This window comes from Lissotriton vulgaris, chromosome 8 (assembly GCF_964263255.1).
Source record: "Lissotriton vulgaris chromosome 8, aLisVul1.2, whole genome shotgun sequence".
NCBI classification, from domain to species: domain Eukaryota; kingdom Metazoa; phylum Chordata; class Amphibia; order Caudata; family Salamandridae; genus Lissotriton; species Lissotriton vulgaris.
The window spans coordinates 340,855,882-340,876,991 of record NC_141696.1 but is presented as its reverse complement, the minus strand read 5'-3'; the positions used below and the strand labels follow the sequence as shown (position 1 = coordinate 340,876,991).

Here is a 21,110-nt window from a genome sequence, read left to right as displayed (position 1 = left end):
GTCGTGGACCCTCTGCCAGGAGGCTCTGCGCCTCTGGCAGTGGCTGGAACATCAGAGCGTGACTCTGGTGGTTCAACACCTGGCAGGTTCTCTGAACGCCAGGGCGGACAAACTCAGCCGTCGGTGCTCGATGGATCACGAATGGCGTCTGAACTCGGACGTGGCGCAAGGCCTCTTTCTGCGTTGGGGAGAGCCTTGGTTAGATCTATTCGCCACCGAAGAGAACGCGCAATGTCATCAGTTCTGCGCGTTGGAATTTCCAAGGCGGCACTCGCTCGGAGACGCTTTTCGTCGCGAGTGGAGCTGCGGTCTGTTGTACGCCTTTCCGCCTATACCTCTTCTGCCCAGAGTGCTGAAGAAGATCAAACGCGACCGGGCACAAGTCATCCTTGTGGCTCCGGACTGGGCACGGAGGTTCTGGTATCCCGAGCTACTCAGTATGTCAGTCGATCCCCTGGTTCGTCTGCCTCTTCAGGAGGACCTTCTGTCGCAGCAGCAGGGGACGGTCCTCCACCCGAACCTGTCCAGTCTCCACCTCCATGCATGGAGATTGAGCGGCGGCAGTTGAGGCCATTTGACTTGCCTCCTGAAGTTTGCAACATCATTCTGGCAGCCAGGCGTCCCTCCACAAAAACGGTATACGCCTGCTCAATGCCCCTCTCTCTGAGATTCTTCTCTTCCTTCTTTCTCTTGCCCAGCAGGGCTCTGCTCTGGGCACTATCAAGGGCTATCTTTCGGCTCTTTCAGCCTTTCTGAGGCTGCCTGACCAACCTTCTTTGTTCAAGTCCCCTATAGTTAACAGATTTCTGAAAGGCATCACTCATACCTTTCCTCCTGTTCCTTTCGTGATGCCTCAGTGGGACTTGAATCTGGTTCTAACATTTCTGATGTGCGCTCCCTTTGAGCCACTTCATAAATGTCCACTTCGCCTTCTTTCTTTGAAGACTGCATTCCTGGTAGCCATCACCTCTGCCAAGAGAGTGAGTGAGCTCCAGGCTCTTTCTTGTAAGCCTCCTTTCCTTTCAGTCCATCCGGACAAGGTTGTTTTGAGGACTAGGCCCTCCTTCTTGCCTAAGGTGGTCACGGCCTTCCACATTGGGCAGTCCATCACATTGCCCACCTTCTTTCCGCCTCCGCACCCCTCGAGAGAGGAGGAGAGGCTCCACCGTCTGGACCCAAAACGTGCGCTCTCATTCTATCTGGATCGCACACGCCAGTTCCGGGTGGATGATCAACTCTTTGTTGGGTACGCGGGCGCTAAGAAAGGGAAAGCGGACCATTTCTCGATGGATTATCATGTGCATCCAGTGCACTCCTTGGCTAAGAAGGAACCACCTGTTGGGCTGCGGGCTCATTCCACTCGAGCCACGGCCACTACAACTGCCTTGGGCCGAGGTGTGCCCTTGCAGGACATTTGCCAGGCTGCTACGTGGGCTTCGTTGCACACGTTTGCGAGGCACTACTGCCTGGACAGTCAAGTCCGGAGAGATGGCTACTTCGGCCGTTCTGTTCTCCAGGACTTTCTGGTGTGAATATTGGTTCGCAGACCCACCACCACGGGAATGGTATTGCTGGGGTATCTATTATAAGGTAAGGAATCTATCACTAACGTGTCTCTTTCAGATGCACAAGTTACTACTTGTGTAACGATATATCTGTAAGAGACATTAGTTAGTGATAGATTCCTTACCGACCCACCCATCCTCCCCGTTCTGCGAACCGATATCTAGGGTTAAGGTCATCCCCTTTCAGGGCCCTAGTTTCTTGGCACCAGTGTCGGTTTTTGTCATGGCTCTGCGCTTCTGGCGCGGGAAAGCTGTGGCTAAGAACTGACGTTAGCACGCGGAGGCGGCGTCTAAGTACTCCGACGACGTCATCACGGCGCCGACGACGGACGCGGAGCCGCAGACGACGCCTACCGACTCGCAAGGGTACTGCTACGCAAAACTTTCCGGATCCAGTCTGACGCCTGGGGATATTCTAAGGTAAGGAATCTATCACTAACTAATGTCTCTTACAGATATATCGTTACACAAGTAGTAACTTGTGCGTCAAGTAAGGTGTCATACGAATTGGAATACTACCCCCTCGCCAATTCTGGCGACGGGGGTAGCATTCCACGCTTCTAGAGGGGCACGACATGTATGTAACTGTGAACCCCGGTTAAAGTTAATCCGAGCCTCAGCATCACAAAATGGATGCTGCCACCACAGACACAAATCTGACCTCCTGCTGCTAGGAGTCCTTCCAGCGAGGGAGGATTGGACTAAGGGTTTCCTGCCTTGGGAGGTGCTAGCACCACCCCAGACAGGATTTTGTGCATTAGGTAGGACAGGGCTGAAAGGAATGAGACATGCCTGGGGCACACAAGGTGTCCCTGTGCTTATGCCGGTCTAAACCAGTTCCTGGGGCACTCCAGCCCCAGAGCTGGCGCAAGACCGGACAAAGGAAAGGGGGTGTAACCACCCCCCTTCCTGGTCCCACCCAGAGGAGGGACCTAGTCGTAGTGCAGCCCCCTTTAGGAGAATAAAGGTAGGAGCTGGTCCCATTCCCAGTTAGATTAATCTCGACAACTTCCACGAAGAAACTCTTGACCTTCGACCTCCTGATTATCAGAAGACTGAAGAATCTCCCCTATGGTCAGGGAGTGACCATCCTGCTTCGCAGGCACCATCAAGCTCCTGTGCGGTTTGCTGCAAGTCCTTCCATCCCGGAATCCGACGACTCAGCTCCACAAGACCCGGACCTCCAGACTCCTCTGACCTCTACCCACATCCACAGCACAGCTGGGACCCGTGGGTGCGACGAGCAACGTGGAGACGGCCATCTTGAGAAACCTGCACAGCGCTTCCAGCACGACAGCCGAGGGATCCTCGAGTGAGTGCATTGGGGTCTGAGAAGCCCCACACTGACGCAGCTCCTGCACCAAAGACCAGCACCCCAGCATCCACGAAATCTGCGTTGGGCCCTTTTGCCTGGTTGCTGCTTTTCCTGTTGTCTGGTCACTCGCCGGCTGGCCTGTGACCTCTGAGACGACGACCCGAAGATTTCACCACTGCTGGTCTGGTCCCCCAGACTGGCCCTTGCTTCCTTGCAAAGGAGAAGCACCCCGGACCCTCCTGGTCAGCACCAGGCGCCAATTTTGTTCCACCGTGTGGCTTGCATTAGCCAAGGCCTATTGTCCAGATCGACGATCCGGCACCGCCAACAGCAGCAGACTACATGTGACAGCTCGTGCCTCCAGCCTGGTCGTGAAAAGCAGGTCCTGGTCCGCGCAGCTACAGAGAGAAGCGACCCTTTCTTCACCTGACTGCGGCGACAGCATCTGGTTCCCTCCTGGTTCCAGCACCGTCACTGGCTAGTGACCGACTCTGTCCCCTTCCCTTTCAGGACGACTTCTTCCTAGTTCCATCCTTGGAACCACCGGACTCCTCCATCTGGCTGCCTGCCAGCAACTCCTGGTTTCAGGCATCACTGGGATCAACGCAGCAAACCCGACGCAACTTCAGCCCTATGCACCCGCAGCCTGTGGGTTAGGTAACTAAAGCTTCTAGGTGCTGAAGTCTGTGTTCACTCTCCTAGTGTCCAGGTCCACTGTTGTTTTCCCTCCATCCAGCCGGGTTCGTCCGGAATCCGTAACATTCTAACACTGTAGTATCCATATACGTTGGTACGCATCGCGCGTGAGAGTTTCCACTCTGCACGTGAGTCCCGTGGGCCTCCTGCTCCTTACTTAACTAGTTTGTAGCATAGTCCCAGCAGTCCTCCAGCCTCTGGATCTCCTTACAGTATTTTCTTTCCTCGCATTCCATTGTTTTGAGTATATGGTTTGTCGTGCCCCTAAGGCGCACTTGTAAATATTGTGCGAACTCGTATTTCCTTTTTAGTATTGTCATGTGCTTAGCCCTCTGACCTCATAAAGAGTTCAGAGGTGTATATTAGTTAATAAATATCTGTTTATTTTCATAACAACCTGTGTGGTGTCCATTCACTTGGTATTCAAGGGGTCATATGTGGTAAAACAGCTGGCTTCACATGCCATTCAGAGTTTAGCCTAAAGACTGCTTTTGTCCACGCTACTAGGATAGCTGGTCTATAAGGTTGACTTACAACCAATCACCATAAGGGTTGTTTGGACTGATACAAGGTGATCACTAGAATTAGTGAACATCATATATCAGGCCAACTTCTCACAGTAAGTACTTCTGTACATCCACAACTTGCCACTGGGGGTACCCTTATTAGTCCCTAGTATATGGTACTAAGGTACCCAGGGCATAGGTACACCATGGGTCTCCCATGGGCTGCAACATGTATTGTGCCACCCATGAGAGATCACTCAAACGGTGACTACAGGCCTGCCATTGCAGCCTGTGTAAACTGGTGCTAGCACCACTGAATATCGTTTTTCTTATATCTGAAGTCACTAGACTTAAAACCTATAAGTCACCCCAAAGCCAGTCCTGAAAGCAGGGTGCCGGGTTAGAAGTGTGAGGGTGCCCCTGCATGACCAGGACACCCCTACATGACCAGGACACCCCTACAAATCCAGAGTCGATTCTCTAGGCTTTATAAGTGCGGCTAGCCATTTTGATTCCTGTAGTCGCCATCTGTCATTACGCAATGGGTAACTATGTAGTGGCTATGCTGAACCTGGGCATGTTTGGTATCAAACATGTTGGAATCATACCTTACCACCATTACAGGTGTTGGAGGTATGATTCCATGCACCAGGGGGCTTCTCCAGGAAGCACCCAGTGCTCCCGGTACCAGCCTTTCAGGGTATGTCAGCAAGCTAGTGCTACTGCCGACCCCAGACACGATTCTTACCTCCTGCTCTTCAGCTAGAGCAGGGGAAGGTAGAACAATGTTTTCTGTCATAGGGAGGTGACCACCTCCCAGACAGGATTTAGTGTATTGGGCTGGGGTGGGGCGCTTGCTTTCTCCACCAGACTGCTTTGAAGAGCACATTTGGCGCCCGCCTTGCATACTTTGGTTTGAGCTAGTTCAGGTGGCCCTTGGCTCCCGCTCTGGTTCAAAACTGGGCGAAGGACATGGAAGTAGCCTCCCCTGTGTCCAGTCCCTCCCCCCCCAGGAGGCATCTGAGTCATCATAACCTCTTTCCTAAGGCGTTTAAGGGCTTACCTGTGGGTAGCTCCTCAGATTAGTCATGGCACAAGACTCGAGCCTGAAACCACGTCACTCTTCGACCGTCTGGACACTTGTACTGCGCTGGACTTTGCCTGGAACCAAGACTGCATCAAGAAAACGCCTGGTCTCGTTGTTTTGCAAGTCTTCGTCATCTGTGCTTCTTCCATGATCTTCAACAGACATGTTGGCATCAAGGCTACCCAAAGTAATCTCCATTAGAGTGAAGGAGTCACTCCCCTGCATCTGCAGGCACCACAACAAAGCTGACCGGTCTGCTGCTCCTGACATCTCACGGACTTCGAAAGGCTCAGCAACACAAGTGGTGGTTCTGCAACTCCCTTGAGGCCTGACCTGACCTCTGTGCTCTGTGTCGACTTGTCTTTGCCAAGGCTTTCTGGCTCTGTACTCCAAAGATCTTCAGGCTACGAGAAACTCAAGCCTCCAGCAACTCTTCCTGCCAAATACAGCGTATTCACTGCATCCTCTGTACCGCATGCCTTCCTTCTTGGTAAGCTGCTCGACGTCCTCTTGCTATTCCGGTCTCTTCGGCCAGTGGGTTCTCTTGAGAGTTTTCTCCTGCTTCAGTGGGCTCCCATGCTTGCTCGTGGCCTACTCTGACTCTTCTGCTTGCAGGGGGGCCCTTGGAACTTGCTGGTCCTAACGCTGCTCCTTCCTCGCTTTCCACGCCTGTTGCAGCTGCCAAGGCTTGTTGGTGCTCCCGCCGGTCACTGACCTAGTTCTCAACTTCCCCGAAGGGACATCTCGTGTATGGATCCTGGTCTTCCTCAGCGACGTCTGGTCTCCACAGCTGCAGTGACATGGTCACGGCCAACTCTCCTGAACAATCTGACATTGATGGGCATTGCTCTTCCGTGCCTCCTGGTCACCTCCGAGTGGTATAGGCTCTGTCCCCTCTGCTTTCAGGTTCTTCACTTCGATTCCACCAGACTCTTGCACAGTCTTCTCCAATAGCATTGTTCCTGAAGTCCTTTATTGTGGTCTACGGCCGTTTCGGACATCACCTCACACCTATGCACCCAGCTTCCCTGGTGTAGCTATCATGGTTCCCTGGGTATTCACGGATGGGGTGACTCTCCAGCATTTGTCTTCCACTGACTTTCTTCAGGGTCCACTGGGAAGGATCCTTCTTCAAAACTGCAACCGAGACTTCGTTGTTGACTTCTATTGGACACGCGTCTGTGTTTCCACTCTGCGCACAGCCTCTGTGGGGTTTCTGGATACTTACCTTGGGTGGTTCCCTGTGTCCCTAGCTCTTCTGTCTCCTGGTCCAAGTCACGACTTCGGTCGCAGTTCGCATTCCACTTATTTAGTATATGGTTTGGTCTCCCCCTGGAGACCACTGTATTTTGTGCTTACTTACCTATTGCAATTGAAGTATTATTGTGTATTTGTGTTTATATCTCCAGGTAGGAGGTATACCAATGTGTTTGTGATTGTTATGTGATAATTAGACATATTTTCATATATACACTGCATGGTTCTTTTTTGTTTAACATACACTACGTAATTAGATCAGGTAAAAAAAAAGCTGCTTAAAAAATCCTTATAAGATAAGCCTTAAGGCTGTTATCCACATCTACCACTTTATAGAGCTTTCTATGGTTATCAAAGACCACTAATATCCCCATACGGGTTGCCTGGATTAGTGCAAGGTGTTTTACTTAACTAAGTGTGCAACATGTACTAAGCCAGCCTCCTACAATGAAGAAGTAGGATCAGGGACCCAAGTCACATGAAAAGATGCTTATTAGACCGAAATGAGGGTGGGTGGGAGGGTTGGGGCAGCGATCTGTTCAACAGGTGGGGTCCTCCAAGAATGCATCTCTTTCAACAGAGAGAAAATGCAAAACTTGTATGTTCACCTCCAGGTTTCATCCCCAAGGTACATAGAATTGCGATCTCAGTATGGTGGACAGGAGAGTTTCGTACTTGTTGCCTCCAAAGCCTCTGCTTCAGCTGCCGTTTTGAGGCTTCTGGCAAGCATCATCAAATGCCTGTTGGCTCCATATTAGGCGAAGCCTACATAGTTACCCAGTGTGCTTCAAAGCTTCTCCAAATGGCATTACAACTATACTTCCATTTGCCATAGACTGTCCAACAGCAGGGACCTTCCAGATTTAATTTGACGATTTTGCATTATTTAATCTCTCGGGGTGGCTCCTGCAATCCTAGAGTTTGGGCTACTAGGTCTGTCCCAATGATTCATAGAGATGCTATCCAACTGCAAGGCTAGATCTGTTACCTCTACTTAGTCTGATGTGAAAGAGATTCTGATTCTACTGCATGGAGACAGGGTTTCAGGCAGTACTGAATGAACCTCTTGAGCTATTGCCATACTGCAGCATACATTTTTAAGAATGTATTGATTAGTAGTATCCTGTATATGCAAAGGCCTTGCCAAAGCATCCTCTTCATTCTAACCGTGATTAGTGAATTTCTGAAGAATTTGCCTTGAATATCTTCCCCAGTTGAGACCAGTGGTTAAGTGGGAATTCTACATGCACTTGCGCCGCATGTCAAAGCCTATTATAATAAAACATGAATTACATCTCAAGTTCCTGATATGAAAAACATCCTTCCTGGTGTCAATCATCTCAGCCAAAAGGGTAGGAAAGGGGAAAGCTTTACCTCCAAAGACAGGCTTTGGACACCAAAGTTGATGCCTGAGATGGTATCAGTTTCATCTAAAATAGACTATGTTCTTCCCTGTTTTCCAAGTAACCGACCTCTAGGGCAGAAAAAGCACTACACATGTTGGATGTTAAAAGGGTACTTCGCTTCAAATTCAGGACACTTGTGTCAACTACTGAGCTATTTGTGGCCTTCTAGTAGTCCCGAAAAGGGCATGTGGTCTCTTCTAGACTGTATTAGGTTCAATAATGATAACCCACATGAAGGTACATAAGAAGGCCAAGATGGCTTTCATGGCCAATATGCCACTAACTGAAATCTTCAAGGCAGCTTCCTGGAAATGGTTCCAGGAATTTTGCAAGTGTTATTCCTGGATGTTTAAACATCAATCATCACTAGCATATGGGAAAAGCAGTCTGAAGAACCAAATCAGATGCTTCAGATCATTCCCAGCGTACACCTTTGCTATTTTGTTTGGTAATCCCTCATTTTGACAGATTTTTAATTCCACGGAAGTAATCCTGATGAAAACAGCGCCACAAAACTTCATTTTAGAGGAAGTCAAAACGATAAAATACATTTTCCCGGAAAGAAACAATTTTGTGGAAAAGATATAGGATAAATTAAATAAAAAACTATGTTAGTCTCTTTGTCTACTTTGAGCCAGAACTTTAAACAAAGACAACACAGGAAGAAAGAAAACAGCACAACGGAGAGGTAAAAAGGGAAACTGGGTGAACATAGAGGATTGAGCGGTGTGCATTGAGCCAAGGAAGATAGAATCGGGAGTAAAGCGGGAGAGGGAAGCAGCACAATGAGCCTGGAACTTAGAGAAAAGGGTGAATGGATCAGGAGAGGCAGGGGAATCCCCTTAAAACAAATGAAAAGGAGAAGAGTGGTTAATGGGAGAACATGCCTTAACATAGCCCACAGCAGACTGAAGAATGACATTTTTCATCAGGAAAGGCTTTCACTGGGTTAGTTTCGTTAGCCTGTTGACTTTCTTGATGATAAAAAGATTGTCTTTGGTTGGCGAGATTGTTTTATCAGTTCCACTTACTATAGTTTGGGGTTTCATCTGAAGCACATATATCCATACTGTTAAAATAGCACTTGGATCTATAGAAAATCAAATGCTGTAGAATCTTAAATTACGTGTACTTGCTTGTAGTAGGATTCTACCACATTGATGTGTTCTGTAGATTTACATGTGGTGCTACTGTCCTCCTCTATCTGGTTTTTCTTTAGATTTGCTCTTTTTCTTTCATGTTCATTTAAGGCATTTACCAAATTCCTCTCCATTGTTTTTTTGGCAAATGCTCATGTTTGTGGCTTCAGTAGTTTAAAAAAAAAAAAAGGTGACCTACTTAAGTTTGTCTTTAAATCCCTCAAGTCCTGTTTGTGTGTATGGTTTGTTGGCAAATCTTTTTAATATTTTAGTTACCTAGAAAGCTTGATAGTCATAAATTGTAGCTACATCTAGAAGTAACATTTAGGGCCCCTTTTCTAAACAATCATTGACATATTTACGCTCAGTTCTTTTGTTTTGATGAGATAGGAACACGTCCGTGTACCTTGGTCTGGCCTAAATATATGCAAATTTTTTACCCTTGTGAGCGGTTTTGGAGTGCAAGTGTTCATCACAAAGATGCACAAACAAAATTATATATAAATCTTATGTAAACCACAAAATTCTCCATTCTTGGATGATGCATTTTTCAGCATTTGATGTTCTAAGAGCATAAAACTTTTTAAGTTAAGTTTGGGAACAAATGTATTTGACACATCTGTTGTATTATTGTTTTTTGTAGCTTACCAATATAAATTGGCAGTGGAACGATACGAATGGAACAAATTACAATGTGTAAAATCTCTAGTTCCCATGGTTCATCTTTCCTGGAACATGGCACGCAATATCAAGATATCAGATCCAAAACTGTTTGAAATGGTCAAGTGAGTAAACCATCTCGGCTACTTTTTTTTGTAAATCTCAATTTCATTCCAGAGTTTACGAGTATACAATAAAACTGCATGTATGGTCAAACACAAGTCATAGAGTGATGTATTTGTCCCATGAGATTACTTATTGTCTTGTTTTTCAGCATTAGGTCTTGCATAAATTCACAAACATGAAGTCAGACTGGGAGATGGTTAACAGTACTGAAAGAGAATACACTTGCTTCATGTTGTACAATGCATTTCTTCCTCTTTGTATGATCTTGTAAAGTGTGAAGCACATGAGGAGGCTTTGAACTCCACTCTCCACTCTAACCTCTGAGACTGCCACTACATTCAAATCAAGTATATTGTGCTCTTTCTGAACAAGTTAGCCAGCACAGTCTACTGAACTTTAAAATAAGAATGTTCTATAGACTGTACTACTGGTACGGCCAGGTAAGATATTTTTCAACTTGAAAGTGTTTTTTCCTGCCAGACAACACAATACATAATTTTAAACTATAAGACATGTTACGTACTGCTAAGTGTTCTGCCTAATGAGGAAAAACATCCTTTTTTAAGCTTTGATTGGCTAGAAAATTTCTTTCTTTAAGTCCCTCAAAACATGCAAGGCTAGGAAGTTGTTGTTGGGATGACCCCACATGGTATTTAAAACATATATTTAATGCTTTCATCCAGATCACATGCAAGAATGTAAACTCTTAGAGAACTTCTCTACAAAACTTTTAGCGATGTGAGACATTAGCCTTAATTTTCTGAGAAAGGATTGCTCAATTCACTGATGCCTGCCCTTTCTAAACTGAGCTTTAAAAGCAGAGATCCCAGGAAACAAAAAAAGGTGAAAGTCTAGGTATCACCTGGGCCACCGATTCATTATTTTACCCTCTGACCCCCACTCTGGCAGGAAGACTGGCGGGAAACCCTACATCAGGAAGGGGGGTGTGCCAGCCTGTGCCAACTCCACCCCTCAGGTGGAAGAGGAGAGGTGAAGCACGACCCCGGGCTTCGGTCATCTTGAAGATGGGGAGCCCTGCCCAATCACAGCTAGGCTCCTGCCCCCTCCCACAGGAGAGGAGTAGGCTAGGGGGTGTACCCACCCTAGGACAGTGACCCATTTGTCCCTGCCCTTGCCCTACCTGTAACGTCCCTAAATTTAGTAGTTAGGGGCATCCTGAACCTTTTTCCACAGATCCAGATTACAAAACAAGAAAGAATATCAAGGAACACTAAGACCTGCTGTGCAGCTGCTAAAAAGAGGAAGACACCAACTGATTTGGCACCAGCCCTACTGCCCTGTCGACCCTCAAACCTGCTCCTGTTAAACCCCGGCATCTCCAGTGGTCAGCAACCTCAAAAACCCCAGAGGACCTGACTGCCTTGTGACTCTGACTACCTGGGTCTCCCATGAGCAGTGGTACTGCTCAAAGCAAGTAACAGGCCCTGGCATCAGCCCGGAACCGCGAACCCTGCACACTCTGCACCCGCCAAGCCTGGCCAGTGCCGGAGTTAATCAAGACCCTGAGGACATTCCCCCGGCGATTCTGACCTGGAATCCAGTGCCCAAGGACCCTCCTCAACGACCCTGACGCTTGCAGCCTCAGGACAAAGGATCATTCCGGCCGCGACCAGCAGGGTGTAAGATTTCCCAACCTCAAAAGACACCCCTGCACCCGCGCCCCACGGGCCCCTGTGCCCAACTCCTGGGTGCCTACCTATCCTCCAAGATCCCAATATACCCCTCGAAGTGTTGGTCGCTTCTGAAGATCCACCGTCCCCGCAACTGCAGCCTTTGTTCCCTTTTCAAGATCCTCATTGAAAAACATTAAGAGCCGATGGCTCAAAAGCACTCTGCACCCCGCCGCCAGAGTGCCCCCTGGAGTGCAACCTTTGTCCTATCCTACTTTCCCATTTGCCCTATCCTACTTCGATGAATAAAGGTTCATATGCACAGTAGAAGTTTCTGTGTGTCAATAAAGTTAGTTCAGATAGATCTTATCTCCAGACATACCCCAGTTACGTCTGTTGACCATTTTCATAATTCACGTGACCGCTTTCAGCCCCCACGTGATCGGAACAGAGTAAATAGAGAGTTGAGGGGATAGAACGCCGCACGCCGAGTAGAGCGGAGATGAGGGAATCAATAGTGCAGAACATTATGAAGTCGCCGGTAAGATTTAATTCGCCAAACTAGCGTGTTACAATTGAGCTGCTATATAAGCAACCAAATATATTAGTAAAAACGTAAGCCATGTAACACTGTTTTTACATTTTTATTTTCGCACAGAGTACGCTGGATTAAAAACTCAAAGGTCAGTTCATTCATGTTTACGAAGGTGACGTATGTGCTCATGCCTATCCACCATAGTTTACAGTGGCGATAACACAAATAAGTACAGCATGTTGTACTCACACGTCAGTACTAGTATTAAGTACACAGGGGGTGTACGGTAGATAGAGAATGTCGTGCACATTAATTCGCTCGTTACACACCACCTCGACCCAGGATACGCGTGGTATCAATGTATTAAAAATTTTACTCACAATGCACAGTGACACAGGTGGAGCAATAGTAACGGTATGAATAAAATCATAATTTTATGTTTCTTTCATGTACCAAATAGGACATATGATATATTGTTTCAGAGTTTACAAAGTCCCCTGACGAAGGGCGGCATGCTCGAAATGCATTGAGCGCAAAATTGTATTGAAGACATGAAAATGGAATGTCGCAAACAATGAAAATATCTTCGCTATTTGAAAAATAAATCAATGGAATGAGATGAACATTTCTGCATAAGTTATTTTGAATTCGAATAAATATTGATTCACGAGTGCAAGTTTGGAGTGTATCTTGGGATTCAGGACACACATATCAATCACGTATTAACACAATCCTATTGCTCAGTGTGATTGCCATACTATGCACCGCCCACAATGAGGAACTCAGAGTAATGATTTGAGGAGTGAGAAACACAGTGCGGATCCACACACCAATTGGTTCTAACCCTATCCTACTTCCCCATTTGCCCTATCCTACTTCCCCATTTGCCCTATCCTACTTCCCCATTTGCCCTGAGCAAGTGACCAGGAGCCCAGCTCCCACAGCCGCGTGGCCTGCTAGCCAGCATCCACCAACCGAAGGCCCCCTGCCTCATTGGATAACATTGGGCCTAACTACCTCTGCACCCAGCTGCCCCTGTGCCGCTGAGGGTGTACCAACTGTGTACCTACCTGACCCTGGGAGACCCCTGAGTCTATGTCCGGAACCTTAACTTTACCAGTCGAGTACTCCCCTGAATACCGATGACTCCCTTTCCTGCCTGATAACATGGACTGGTTTGACTTGAAATTTCTTCCAAGTGTGAAATTTTGAAACTTTAAAATATTCATCTAAAATCAGCCGAATAACGAATTTCAAATTACTCACCTGGGATCAGGAGAGAAGCCAGTACTGTATCTTGTAGCCCAGTACTGAACCGCAAAAGTAATCACAACCATGGTTACTAGTAATCTAAATTTCGTCCATAGGTAACCATTGGCTATTTTTCTGTGAAATTTCTCCTGTCTACTTTTGAAAGTTACAAATATTCCATAAAAATCGTACCAACTACTAAAACGTAATTACTTACCTGTCATAGGTAGAGACCCCAGTGCTGAACCTAGGAGTCCAGTACTGGATTACAAAAATAACGAGAACCTACTTTACCTGTGCTTTTAATTTCCTTCCATTGGATAACATTGCTGGTTTTGCACTAAAAAGTTTCGAAGTGTAAACTTTTAAAATACCTTTTATATTCTTTAGAAATCATTGCAATAACTAAAACGTTTTTACTAAACTGTTTTCAGCTTAGACCCCAGGACTGAATCTAGGGTGCAGTTATGAAGTTACAAAAGTAATCTATAAAGTAATCCACTGCATTTATGTAGAAAAACCCATTCAGCTCAATGTTAAATTGTGTTTAGAATTGTGTTGCCTACTGCAACCATTGTACCTATTGTGTTTACAAAGTTTATTGCCTCTTTGCAAAGTAATTACATGAGAGTACTCATATCAAGAAAAGTATATTTTGATACCTGTTGGTTCTAAAAATAAAACAACTATATCTTTGGATATAAAAAAAATTGGCCTAGAGATCAGTTCTTGAGTGTGTGAAACCTTTTGCTGACTGAGTGTGTGCAACAAATGCTTTACACTGTCCTCTGGTACTGCCTTACTGCTCGACCAAGCTACCACTTTAGAGAGTAAGGTCAGTCCTGACTTTAACCTCTGTTATACCTCTGGGGATTGTGGACTCTATACACACTGTATCTTACTTTGGTCCAGTATATATAGAGCCACTTTCTCAAACACCCCCTATACAATCTGGCTGGTTACCTCACTTGGGTGGCTTGGAACCTTCTCTGGCCTCCATCCTCCACCTGGTTTGGCTACTGAGGCAAGTTCCGCGCTGGCAGACATGCTCAATCGAGTTTCAGTTGCCCTAGATTTACACCTTCCTTCAATGAAATTATCAACGACCCCTTAATTGGTGTTCTACACCCTGCCCAGTCTAATGGTGAGCCTGGACTTCCTCATGGTGTCTTTTTGATATTTGCCTGGACTTCCTTATAGTGAATGTTTTTAGGTCTCGCCTGTCGATGCGCATGCGCATCGAGCTTGCGAGACTATGGGGGCTTATCCACTCTTTAACCAACTTGCAAGGAATCGTGGCGATTCCTTGCAGTGCACGAGAAATTTAAGCTCAATGCGCATGCGCATTGAGCTTAAAAGCGCGTGCACATGCCCCCAGCCGCCTGCCTTGCCTACTCTCTCTCTCACTGCCTCCCCCAGCTCCGCCCCCTCACTTCTTGATTGCACGGCCGCTAGGCCGTGCCTCCCCTACTCTCCCACCCCCTCCTCCTCCTACTCTCCTCCCCTGCCTGCCGTGTCGCACCTCTCCCCTCTCCCCGCTCCGCCCCCTCCCCCGCCCGCCGTCTTACGGTCTTTGCAACTCCCCAGCCATATGTTAAAACCCCTCGCACTTCAGGCCCCCGATCCGCCCCCTCCCCTGTTCCCTCTCCCCGCTCCGCCCCCTCCCCTGCCCGCCGTGTCGCATTTTTCCTCCCCCCTCCCCTTATCTGCCTTCCCTCCTCGAGGTTCTCCGACGCCCCGCACCCTTCACTTTCCGGCCCACTGCGTGTTTCTGTTTAGAAATGTGTTTGTATCTTTTGTGCATGTGTTGTCTGGTTGCTACTGTGTAAGTATTGAATGTTATGTTATTCCTTTCGATGTAGTGAATATTAATATATTGCTTCATTTAAATAACAAACCTCCTTGAGGAAGGCTACGCATTATTTAATAATTCGCGCTGCATTAGATAATGCGTGCGCTTGAGTAGTCCGCCTTCCATGCGTGAAGAGCTCCGACACTCCCTCGGGGAGCGCGAGGCATTGACACCGGTAGTACTACAGGGCATTCAGGTGCGAGCGCAGCCAATGGCGAACATGTCCTCACAGGTCCTCGCGCGCGTGCCGGGGCTGGCGCTGGCCTGCTCCCTCGCGGGCGCTTCAGCAATGAACAGCCGGCCTTGTGGAACTGTAGACATTAGTTCTTTTAGACAGATGCCATCCTTACGTTTTTTTCCTTTTAACCAGACGCAGTGGCGCTTCTCGGGGTCCGCGTGGATGCTCGTGGACTAGAAACGTGTCCATGTGCGTTAAGGATGCGTGCTTGTGTAGTACTCTAAACGTTATCAGAAAATAGACTGATCGATGTCTGCAACATCAGCAGACACTCACAGTGGTACCTGCAGTAGTACAATACAGCACATTTGCATTTATGCAATCAAAATGGTGCCGTCTTTATTTTTTTATGACCTAGCCCGTATATCCTCACAAATGGAATTTTGAAGTATTTGTTTTAAAACCGCATTTTCAACGTTTCCATTTGCTATGGTGAGGTTTAACAAGCTGGCTTCTTGCGATGGATTTTACTCGGCATAGCTAAGTAAGCAGGGCTTGTTGTCATGACAACAAATGCATCATATGACTTTCAGGCTACAGGGAATGACAGACCAGCTTAAAGAGACAGGTAGCAATGCTTAACTAATGCACGCTTGTGTATGACAGTATGACTTGCAAGGGACTTAATCTAGAATTCCATATCACCTACCTCGCCCTACTGCTTTCAGTGAAACCTGCACTCCAATAACCTAACTGAAATGTTAACCTATCCAGGCTGTACCTGCTGGCATTGTGTTGTATTGTACATTGGTTTGAAAGATTTGTTTTGTCCTAGTGGGTCACGTGCAGGCAGACATGCGCAGAGGAATGCCAAACAAAGAAAAATGGTGTAGGAGTATGGCTACCTGTCACACAGACTGCTGGCAGTCCTTTTTTAGGTCTCGCCTGTTGATGCGCATGCGCATCGAGCTAGCGAGACTATGGGGGCTTAACCACTCTTTAACTAACTTGCAAGGAATCGTGGCGATTCCTTGCAGTGCCCGTGACTTTTAAGCTCAATGCGCATGCGCATTGAGCTTAAAAGCGCGTGCACATCAGTTCCCTCATCCGCACGTCGCATTTCTCCTCCCCCCCTCGCCCACTCCCCGCCGTGTCGCATTTCTCCTCCCCCCTCATCTGCCTTCCCTCCGTCTTGTTATATTTACAGCAAGCTGTCCGTTGCGCTCGCGCGTATGCCTCAAACTGCTTCATTAGTGCTCGTGCCTGCCGTCTGCCACGCTCTCCATTATTGTTTAACACCGCGAGCCCTTCACAGCTCATCTTAGAGCTCGCGTTACGTTTTACTGCACATTTGCCCGTGCCATTCTCCTGCATTGTTCTTTAGAGCCTGCGCTCTGTGCCACCGCCAGAGATATTGTATCTTCTCACGAGCGCGTCTATGATTTGTCACTCTGCCTGTGTTACGAGAGCACCGTAAAATACTTCTGCCAGCAATTTTGTTTTCTTCTAAAGATTAAAGTGTTGTGGCCACTCACATAGTCAAGTAACACTTACCTCTTGCTGTTCACCCTGGCGTCCTCCGTTATTTCTTCCTCATTACCTCGCTTTCATCAAGATCATAGGGGCGTGAAATCGCTCTCGGAGACCGTCTTTATATTTAAACACTGCCACCCTGTGGCCACCACTTGTTCACCATGTTGCTCTCCAGAGATTTAATCTCAACACTCTTTTTTAATTATTGTTCGCTATTGGCTTTGCACTTCCCTTCCCAGGTGCGTATCCACAAAAAACACTTGCTTGTTTACCCCAAAACTCTACCTGTTTGGAGGATCCGTTTAGGTTGTCTCGCAGTCAGACGCTGCCTAAATTACAAATCCCCAAACCTAGGCTTCTAGCAGTGTTTTTCTCCTATTCTGTTTTTTTTTTTTAAACAAAATGAGTTCTGGTGACGCTACGTACGTTTAATTATGATATTCCGAGCGTTAAAACATACACTGCCAAACGCGCCTTCACATCCTTACCCCCTCATCCTCACACACCCTCACTCACCCTCACACCCCTCACAACCCTCTCACCCTCACTCAGCCTCACACCCCCTCACCCTCACACACCCTCACCCTCGCACCCTTGCACCCTCTCACCATCACCCCCTCTCCCTCACACACCCTTACCCTCATCCCCTCACCCTCACACACACTCTGTCACCCTCACCCTCACACCCCCTAACCCTCACCCTCACCCCCTCACACACCCTCACTCACCCTCACACACCCTCACACACCCTCAAACACCCTCACTCACCCTCACACACCCACACCCCCACCCTCACACACCTACACCCTCACCCTCACACACCCACTCACCCTCTCACACCTGCTGCACTCTCCTGCTCTCTAGAGATGTGGCCTAACGACCAGAGCTGCCATCTATGTCACGTAAATACAAAACATGTTGCATTCCAAATGCTATAGGTGTCACATTCGCGAAAGTTATAACTATTGGCGTTGTAAATGACAAAGCTATCAATTTAGCTATTTTAAAAACCAACAAATAAATAAAATATTTGTCATTTACAAGACCAATAGCTCCAACTTTTCTAATGCGAGACCTATTGCATTTCCAATGCTTGTTTTGATATCCTTTTGGGTGCTTGGACTAAACCCGAAACGGGGCTCCATGTGGATCTCTCAATTTCTCACTGGCATCGCCGGCCCCGGAGGATCCCTTCTGTCTCATTAAACATCTCACTACTAAATGCTTTGTGGTTCAGTCTGCTTTAGATGTGCAGAATATTCCTTTTCTTCCCCTGTCCCTCCAGAACAGGAGGTCAGAGAATTTGACGCTTTTGGTGGGCCTATCTTCTAGCGCTGCTTTACGCGCTCTTAACACTTCTTGTGTGCTCGCTCGTTTCTCCCACGCCTTGTGGGACTCTGTAGAACGCCTCTTGCCCTCCCTTCCGAAGGAATTCCGGAATGCTCTTGTTCTCTTGGTACAAGATGGGCAGCAAGCTGCCACACCTAGCATCTGCTGGGGTATGGATACTACAGATTCTGTTGGTCAGGCTTTGGCCTCTTCCATTGCTCTGCATCGGCGCACATGGTTGCTTACTTCCAGGTTTTTGGAGGCTATGCAAACTGCTTTAATTGACATGCCTTTTGATGGCACCTCCCTTTTTGGTGCGCACGCCGACTCTGCTTTGTCGGTTCAGGTATAGTCATTGTACGGAGTCCTACCTCTGTTGTAGTAAGGTCATCAGGGACAGTTGTTTTTCCTTGTTTTGACTTTTTCCTCCCTTCCTAGGATGGAGTTCTTCTCTCCTTTCTGGAGATATACCCGGTATGGTGTTCCTGCTTTCTGAAAGTATTTTTTTGTGTTTATGCTGTCGGTGACGGGTTCCGTTTCCAGCTATCTGGAACTTATCTTACTTTGCTCTCTCCTTGGAGTCTGTAGTTTGGCTTCTCTGCAGCTTGAGTTTTCCTACCTGAGTACTTACTCTGTGGCAGCTTTATGTTGTGCAGTTGCACTGTAGACTTGTTCCCCGTTTTTGAGGACCTTACTTTGTATGCCTTCGAGGTATTTTTGTGCCCTTCTTATGAACTTGGTAAACCTTAAAGGGACTTCGCCTTCCGCTTTTCTCTGCCCTTATGTCTATATGGGCTATGCTGGTGCCGCAGGCAGGGAACCTCTTGGGCCAGAGTTGCTTTCATTTCCATCTTCAACCCTTTTTGGTGTGGTCCTTCTCTTTGCATGGATTTGTCATGTTATATTCCTCCTGGTTCAGGCCTAGGTACCACAAATCCAGCCTTTTTGTGCTCCTGTGACTGTTGTCTCCAGCAGTCTAGTATTCTTGTGACCCGTTTTACACATATCTGCCAACACAATGATGGGGGAACTGTTTTGTCTGCTGTTCTATTCAGTCCTCTGCCACACCAGTCCCCTTGCTAGATCCTTGACTGGTGTACTTTTTTAACAAGAGGCTGGGTTTCCCTTTATTTCTAGTTCTTTTTCTCCCTTCACTCCCACATTTGTGGCATTTTGTGTGGGAGAGGATCCATTCACCCCCCCGCCCCCCTTTCTTAATGGGGGTATTTTTCTTGGATTCCTTAAAGAAAAACACTCGCACTCCGATGTGTCTGAAGGTGAACAAAGTTGAATGAAAGTGGGTAGGTGCTATCTGGTGATTGCTCCTGAGTAAGAGGAAAATGCAATAATTCCGGTTGCGTTATTCCAAAAGTGAACAACATCCCCAAAAGCACTCAAAACTATGATGTTTAGAAATATGTAATTGACCATTTTGTTGAAAGTTCCTTTGAATAAAGTTTTATTTGAATTTTCTTGAGATTTTTTAACTTTTCGTGATGTTGTTTTCAAATCAATAATTTTCACACTTATTTATCCCTTGCCCAATGCATTTCGGGCACTAAGCCCTTCATCAGGGACCTCATATTCTGTTAGAAAAAGATATACACAACATTGAAATATAACAGTCACTGTCCTATTGTTAAACATTATATGAACATTTTAACATACACATTTGTGTTGGTATATCAACCTTGTATCCCAGGGTGTAAAAATATGAACGGAAGAAATGGAGGAACAATCCAATAGTGAGTATTTAATTTCTGAAAGGAAAATCGTGCTGTAAAAAAGAAAAGGTCCAATGGTGCATAACATCAAAATGAAGAAAGTGTATATCATGAACCGAAATGTGGTCACGTCGACTCGGTGATTTCAAATCATGCAAGCAACTAAGTAGATCTTGCAACGTAGCGGAAAACCGTTGTTCGTACCTTTTTAACCAGTTGTTATGGTTGGTTTGAAATCACAACTGGTTACGAGATACCGATATATAGTGGTGTTCATTTATATCTGGAATGTGTAAGAGAATCAAAGCATTTATTGTGGTGAAAAAACACTTACTCGGTTGAAGGGGATGAGCCATATAAGAATCTTAACTTACGGGCATTTCAAAGGGTGACTCGTAAATCCGGAGTTTCGAAAAAAAAGTCTTGTGGTCTACAAAAATGTAGGAAAGGTACATAGGTTAATGTGCACCTTGATAATGACATACCATCAAATTACAAGCGGTTTAAAACGCGCCTTACCGCAAGTATAGTGTGTGTGGGCTCCGGCGCTTTAGTCGCTTCCATGTTGATCCCGGAAGTCGGAAATATCACGAGAGTTAGATGCGTTGCTTAAGACGCGTGATGCGATGCTGGAAATGGGAAAGATACTATGGAATTTGCGTGATTGGAGAAAAGAAAGATCCTTAACCAGGTAAATAAAACAAGTGTGTTAAAAAACGAGGGTGCGATAGCCGTAACTCTGAATGAATGTGGAAAGTGAGAAAATGTAAATAGGAAGGTGACTGATGTGTGAAAAAAGGGACAAAACCCTGGTATAAAAACTTAGTTAATAATTAAACAGCCACTGTACATGTCGAAAAGCATGATAACAAATACATTTATACACCAATAAATCAGATAATCAAAAATGAATTTCTTATATTGGTAAAAATGTTAAACGATAAATCATCAGATTTTACAGTCATTAACCAAGGTCACAAAATGAGGGTTCACAAAAACTGTTGAAATCTACACGCTCATGGAGTCCTTTCAGGTGAACGGTATTGAGAAAATTAATCCAAAATATTTCACGTCGTAAGAGGTGCTGTGTGTTGTCTCTTCCAGGGAGGATCTGAGGTTGTTCCAATACTAAAAATCGGATTTGACTTGGATTATGGATATGAGTGTTGCAATGTAATGCTAATGGTGACTTAGAACTTCTGGTACGAATATTGCTTTTGTGTTCCGTTAATCTTGTTTTGATTTTTCGTTTCATCTTTCCCACATAAGACAGGACACATGGGCATTTGATCATGTAAATCCGATTGCGACTGTCGCGTG

The 21,110-nt window shown here is 46.4% G+C and overlaps 1 protein-coding gene across 1 annotated transcript in view; it reads left to right on the top strand.

Moving 5' to 3' along the window:
• KDM6A (lysine demethylase 6A) overlaps positions 1-21,110 on the top strand; it is a 789,178-nt gene that overhangs the window by 729,146 nt on the left and 38,922 nt on the right. Inside the window, exon 16 of the mRNA XM_086936102.1 lies at positions 9,615-9,756. Coding sequence (XP_086792228.1) covers positions 9,615-9,756 — 142 coding nt within the window. The remainder of the gene's footprint in view (positions 1-9,614; positions 9,757-21,110) is intronic.